General features: G+C 38.9%; 1 protein-coding gene across 1 annotated transcript in view; it reads left to right on the top strand.

The window, feature by feature from the left end:
• Positions 1 to 2,621, top strand: part of nos1 (nitric oxide synthase 1 (neuronal)) — a 94,012-nt gene extending 91,391 nt beyond the window's left edge. Inside the window, exon 29 of the mRNA XM_037531380.1 lies at positions 1,410 to 2,621. Within this exon, the coding sequence (XP_037387277.1) occupies positions 1,410 to 1,425 (16 nt within the window). The 3' untranslated portion in view covers positions 1,426 to 2,621. The remainder of the gene's footprint in view (positions 1 to 1,409) is intronic.
• Positions 2,622 to 7,471: the final 4,850 nt, after the last annotated feature.

Raw genomic sequence — 7,471 nt, 5'->3', positions numbered from 1 at the left:
CGCCTCCTTGACAAACACCTCCTTGTTTCTACGCTCATTGTCCATCTTACCAGCTCCACTTACTGTATAGCTGCACTTTGTAGTTATACAGTTACAGACTGTAGTCCATCTGTTTCTCTGATACTTTGTTACCCCCTTTTACCCTGTTCTTCAGTGGTCAGGACCCCCATGGACCCTCACAGAGCAGGTACTATCTGGGTGGTGGATCATCCTCAGCACTACAGTAACACTGACGTAGTGGAGGTGTGTTTGTGTGTGTTGCGCTGGTCTGAGTGGATCAGACACAGCAGTGGTGCTGGAGTTTTTAAACACCTCAGTGTCACTGCTGGACTGAGAATAGTCCACCAACCAAAAATATCCAGCCAACAGCATCCTGTGACACTAATAAATGACTAGAGGATGACCAACACAAACTGTGCAGTAGATGAGCTGTCGTCTCTGACTTTACGTCTACAAGGTGGACTGACAAGGTAGGAGTGTCTAATAGAGTGGACAGTGAGTGGACACAGTGTTTAAATAACAGCGAAACTGCAGTATCTGATCCACTCATACCAGCACAACACGCAGAACTACAAAGTGCACCTATAAGTGGAGCTGATAAAATGGACAGTGAGCGTAGAAACAAGGAGGTGGTCACAATGTTATGCCTGATCAGTGTATGTTGTGGCTTCTGGGTACTTAACTACTTGTGTTTAATGGTCATTTTGACTGGAAATCAAAAGTTAAGTGACCCTTATTCGTCCCACATTGTGGGAATTTCACCTCTGCCTTCTAACCCATGCACGCATTAAAACACGCTAGTGACTGCACACACACTAGGGGGCAATGAGCACACTTGCCCAGAGCAGTGGGTAGCCCTATCCACGGTGCCTGGGGAGCACTTGCGAGTTAGGTGCCTTGCTCAGAGATGGCTGGTCTCTGATTTTTCTTTTCTTGCTTTTCTTTCTGTTGAGACTCTTTTTCAGTGTTGTTTACAGGATGTTCTGTCGTGTTTTGGTGGCATTTGGTTACCGCTGGTTACGTGCATCTCCAATAGGAGGGCCCTGCACCCTGTAAATTACTAGATACCTTTCAGGCCGGCGTGCCAGAGTGGCAGCAGTAACTATGGAAACGACAGTGCAGGAAGCCTTGTAGACTAACAGGATTAGCTGGAGCGAGGACCTCCTCTCTACTAGCTCTCGCACTTGTGCCTGGTCAGATAAGAGCCTGTTCACACAGCACTCTGTCCTGCATAGCACAGCATGCACAATACGGCAACTGACTTGCTTGTTTAGTTTATGGCCCTGTGTAGCTCCAATGAGAGGAGTCACTTGACATGTTTGCAGTTTTACAAGCCAAGTCCTTGCAGTGTAGCCTTGTTTTCATTGTTCTCTCATTCTCATTTTCTTCTTTTTCTCTCTCTCCTTCAGGGTGTTTTGTTCGTAGAGACTTGTTACCGTGCGGGTCTCACTCATTTTGGGATGGGACCTGAAAAAACACAGCGGCTGTTTTAAGAGAAAACTGTGCCAAGTTTGTCTTTTTTGTTTGCCTTTTCTTGTCTTTTTTTTTTTTTGTTGTTGTTTTTTTTTACTGTAAATGTTCTTGGCTCTTTGCTAGTTTTGACTCATCCTGCATCTCTGTGGTGAGAGTCTGCACTCACGAGATAACAAGTACATTTTATTTCTTTCTTCGCTGCCAGTTTCTGAATGCAGTTTTTATCTTACGTACGTTCATATGTTCTACTTTATTAACGAGCTGTGCGCATTGGCCACCTAAACTCAAACTGCCTATTCTGTGGATGCATGAGCAAGACCCATGATGTCAAGAGTTGTAGTCCTGATTATATTAACATGTATAAACATGTATTTAGCTATTATGTGTTGGTGATAAATGGTTTAGCTTCGAGTTTAGTGAATGGAAAGGGTCACCGTGCACATCATATTGTGTCTGGAACTAGAAACGGAGCCAGTGCTAGTGAGGCTTGTCAGTTTTTAATCAACTGCATGTTTTGTGATTTCTAAACAAAAAAAACAAACAAACAAACAAACAAAAAACATGGCAGCTTCAACACTGGCAATGCGAAGTGTGTTAACCTCAAAAATGAGGTCCGTTACTCCTCTCAGCTTGAAAGACAGCCTGGAATGCAACAGTAGTAGCTCCATAATGAACCATTTTCCTTCTTTTTTTAAGTCTGAAGTTCAGTCACGGGCTACTGTTGTTTTTATTGCAGCCGCTCTTTCGTGAAGATCCATATCATGCTTGGTTTGACTAGCATGTAGAAAGAAAGGCAGGGGAATGGAACAGATAGAGCATCTAGAATTGTCTGCAAGACATTTTTGTCACATCTCAGGCATCGTCCATCTCAAAGGTATCAGAATATTGGGTTTCAGTCTGAGAGGCCTTGAAGCCGCAAGCGCACATTTTCTCAGTGTTTTCTCAGATTTGTGGCAGCTTGATCATCCCAAGATGTCTGAAAAAGAAGAAGATAACAGTTTCGCAGTAAAGGTTTCCCAAATACACTCTTAGAAATTAAGGTTCTTTGGAGCCATGCCATAGGAGAACCAGTTGGCGAGGCCAATGGGGCCAGTAGATAGAAGACTCTGACTGCCAGGAGTCGAATTCAAAAACTAGGCATAGTAAAATGAGATGAACGAATCTTTACTGATTTTTTTTTTTTTTTTTTTTTTTTTTTTTTTTTTTCCCCCAATTCAACGGTTGAAATGTAAACAAAGTCATTCAGAGTGGTTGGATGTGAAATGGTTCATTGTAGAGAAATTTGCTGGGCTCACAGTGTCTACAACACTAATATAGGCATTTTATTCACTGTCCAAATCACCAGTGAACCAACACGTGTCCATAAAATGCACCATAAAAAGTTTTCTTTGGAGAAAATTTATTTATACACTCTTAAAAATAAGGTTCTTTGGAGTGATGCCATAGGAGAACCACTTTTAGGTCCCTAAAGCAGTGGCCTGGCCAGGCCAATAGGGTCAGTACCTAGGGGGGCTCTTACTGCCAGGAGCCTAACTCAAAGACTACAGATAGTAAAATGAGATGAATGAATAGCTCATGAACACAGTCATATGCCTCTGGTCAAATGATAAGTCTTGTTGATTTTCAACCTTAAAATAAGTTACCACATCCTCTACAGAGACGCACTTCTATACATTTTAATGGACAATTACCATTCCTTTGCTGAATTTAACATTTTTTTCAAAATAACGTCTCATTTGAGTGTGTCCTCTGTAGAGGATGTGATGATGTGGTGACTTATTTTCACTCATGAATTCATCAAAACATGTAAATATACCTGGGGTGTTCAATAACGTGCATAATGCAACTTAAGTAACTTTGTTCACTTCTTAACCGTTTAACTTGGCAGAATGTTTGACAAATTGGTAGATTCACATTTAATGTAAAGGTTCTATAGCATTTTCCCCCCAGAAGTGCACATCAGAGTAAACAGCCATTTAGAAACCTTTATTTTTAAGAGTGTCTATTCTAAGCCAGTGGGAATATCAGTGTGCGAATGATGTAGGATCTGAAACGAGAAACCTGAAAGCAGTTCCATGCTGCATGTGTTGAACTGAATTTTTGTCCTCCGAAATGGCCTGAAGAACATCGTTAAGTTTGAGAAAACACCGCATGTACTCATCATTTTTTTCTGTGATGGTACTCAGAAAAACCCTTGAGAAATCATGACCAATCACACAAATATCTTCCTACCTGGAAAGCCCTAAACATATAAAAGGCTCTTATCTGCCATCCTTGAAACTGAAAATGAAGTTTGGGTTCCATAAGGGTCCATTTTCCTTGAAGTTATATCCAGACCCACTTTTCTTCAGGGAAATAACGATAATGTCAAGCAGCGAGATCCAGGTGGTTGCCATGGTTGCATGTTTTGTTGGGTTTTTTTGTTTGTTTTTTAACAATAACCAGCCACATTTACCACATTCCTGAATTACTGATTAATTACAAAAAAAAAATTTCCATTTTGGCCACCTATATAGTGATGCCTGATAAATATGTGATGCTTAACCCATTCATGTCCGGTGACTAAATTCAATGCTTACAGAACTTGTTTTGATTGGTTCAGAGTAATAAAAGTTTGTGTAGTTGTACTGTGGATAAATATCTCACAGCACCCATTTTATTTTTTTTATTACATGCAATTTTCATACTTTTATTTACAATAAAATTTGGATTTTCTTTTCTTTTTTTTTAAATCAGTAGTTCCATGTGACCAAAACACTAAATGTCACTTGTCTGTGACTTATGAATAACTAATTATTGTCCGTTTAAAAGACTTTGAGGACATTCAGATGGTGCCTTTTCAAACTCTCTCAAGCGTGCGTCTTTCTATTGACTATATAGCAACATGCACAGTGACTTAAAAAGCACTCCTCCAGCATGTGCAACAGGTTTTAAATCATGTATTTACATTGAAAAACCGTCATTGTCAACTTTTCTGCTGAGTGCCGTTGAAAAGCACCATATGTCATCACAGTCAACTGTTAATATAACTGCTTTCTCATGTTTACCTACGCTGCATGGCCAAAAGTTTGTGGACATCCCTCCTAACTATTGAGTTCAGGAATTTCAGCCACAACAGGTGCATAAAATAAAGAACATAGCCTTGCAGTCTCCACAGACACACACTGGCAGTAGAATGTCCTGCACTGAAGAGCTCAGTGACTTTGAACATGGCACTGTCATAGGATGCAACCTTTGCCATGAATCAGTTTGTGGAATTTCAGCCCTGCTAGATCTGCCCCTGTCAACCACAAGTGCTATTGTGAAATGTAAGTGTTTAGGAGCAACAACAGCTCAGCCACAAAGCAGTAGACCGTGCAAAGGGGCTGCAGAGAGCTGAAGCTCATAGCATGTAAAAATCACCAATCCTTTATTGCATTACTCACTGCAGAGTTCTAAACTCCCTCTGGAAGCAACATCAGCACATGAACTGTGCATCAGGAACTACACGAAATAGGCCAAGAAGCTGCGTAGAAGTGTAAGATCACCATGCGCAGGGCCAAGTGTCGACTGGAGTGGTGTAAAACGTGCTGACATGTGAGCCAGGCCTTCTTGTCCAACATCAGTGTCTGATCTCACAAATGCTCTTTTAACTGAATGGGCATAAACTCCCACAGGCACACTCCATCTTGTAGAAAGCTTCCCAAAAAGCGGAGGCTGTTATGACTGCAAAGGGCCAACACTATATTAATGCCCATTGTAATGCATTTGCAATGGAATGTCCAACAAGCTCATGTAGGTGTGATGATCAAGTGTCTGCATACTTTTGGCCATGTAGTGGAGTCGCTCAATTACATTAACTCGGTCCCGTAAGAAATCCATCCTGTTTTTTTTTTTTGTTTGGTTTTTTTTTTTGCACGAGACACAGTGCACTCTGCGTTTAATAAGGTGTTCTCTGAATCCCCGTTAAGATGTAATAAGCCTGCGATTTTAGGGACTTAATAAGATAAATTGCATAAAAACTCACTGGTTTTGATTTATTTGAAAAACGTCAGACTTGTGCTCATGCAAAGTAATAGAAATTTAAAATGTAAAACGTGGACATGAATGGGTTACACCACTTCCAGATGCTCCTTTCCGGTTTGAAAGCTAGCCTGTGTTGTTTCTTTTGCATTCAGTATTCCTTTTCCCTGACCTAAACCTTCAGTATGATTTAACTATCTTTGTCAAGTTTTGATTCTGGCTACAGAAGATTTCCTCTTTATAAAGGAAGTTGTTTAACTGAAAGCATGTGCAGTCTCTGTTGCCATTTGCCACTGATTGTTTCTGTCCAAACCCACTGTTTAAATCTCTGTGATATAAAAAGTGCAGCAAAAAAAGTTATATACATTATATATACATGTTTCGAGGCTAAGTAAATATCTAAAAATCAACCTGTATGAGAATTTTTTAAGAATGTATTTTGATTATGGCTATTGATTTTGGGGTTTTGGTTTGTTCCGATGTTGCTTGTTAAGAAATTCTGTGAAGAACTTAGTTCTGATGTCTAGTCACTACGTTGCTTTGGGGGAATCCAAAGCAAATGCATGCGGTCACTGTGTGCTGTTCAGAAATCTGTTCCTCCTCTTCAGCACTGGGGTTTGGTTGACTGTCATGACAGAAAAGAGACCGAGGGACTATTTCTTTGTTTTTGTTTGTTTGTTTGTTTTTTTTTGGTTGTTTCTTTTTTTGCAGCTTGAAGAAAAGTGTAAAGAAAAATAAAGAATTCCAATCACTCTCTGCTGTGAACCTTCAATCGTGCAACACCTAAACCTTGAGACATTTGCCATTTTGATGCATATTCTTTAATGCATATTCCAGAATACTTTGCATCTACTTAATAATAAAACACCATTTATATGTCATCCTCTGCGGTTCTCTGTCTTTTATGGGTATTAATGGATGGTGGAGTAAAGGTACAGTAATTAATGTCAAGTTCTACATTTCTGTCTTAATTTTGGTTTCATAGCTCATAGATTAATAACCACTGTCTTCACTTCTTGTCATCTTTTCGAATTCCACACAGCCTAATTAAAAAATCAGGGTTGGAATTTACTTAAGCTATTGTACTTTGGTTCCATAGTTGAGTTCTTTTGGAAGATTTGTACTTTAATGCAAATAATGCTTTCAACGATCATTGATATTGAATTGGAAATGCATTTCCAAGGCAACAAAACATTCTTTTCACTCCTTATATTTCAATAGAAAGCCTTATGTCTTTGTTCTTTTTGCTCTTTTTTTCTTTTTCTTTTGCCAATCAGGCGAGTGCCATGCCTTTTTTTCATCAAAGCTTCTAGACAAATTTTACTTTTGCAGTTATTGATAATAACTGAGAACACACTCTACAGAGAACCCACGTCTGTACGTTTAAATGCATAATTACTGTGTATTTGCTGAATTGAACATATTGGAAATATGTTATGAGATGTTTGTGCTTACATATTTATGTTTTACACTTTAACATATTGGAAAAAGTAATCTCAGCAAATACATAGAAATTGTACTAAATTTGAAGTCAATTTAATAACAGAAAAATGCCATATTTACATATTTTTTGGCTTTAACTTATTTCCACTTACAAAATCAACAAAACTGTTTATTTCAAAAGGGGTGCTCAAACGTTTTCCTACAAATGTGTATAAAAATACTTTATTTTTGCAGAAGGAAATTTTTGGCTCCAACTTTAACTGAGTATGTTTTTGACACAATATGCACATTTTGAATTTACCAGTGTTGATACCAGCAACACATTTACAAAAAAGTTGGGACAACAAAAGACTAAAGTTGTTTAATTCACTAATAATAATAATAATAATAATAATAATAATAAAAACCCCCCTTGTGGAACATCTCACACCTAGGTTAGGTTAGATTAGGTTAGGTTAAATGCCCACCATTAGTTACACCTCAGTAACATGATCGACTATACAAAGAGCATCTCAGAGAGTCTTTCAGTAGTAAAGATGGGGAGGGGTTCACC

The sequence above is a fragment of the Pygocentrus nattereri genome, chromosome 20, assembly GCF_015220715.1.
Source record: "Pygocentrus nattereri isolate fPygNat1 chromosome 20, fPygNat1.pri, whole genome shotgun sequence".
Lineage (NCBI taxonomy): Eukaryota > Metazoa > Chordata > Actinopteri > Characiformes > Serrasalmidae > Pygocentrus > Pygocentrus nattereri.
Note: the sequence above shows the minus strand (reverse complement) of the source record. Positions and strands in the feature narration are given on the sequence as shown.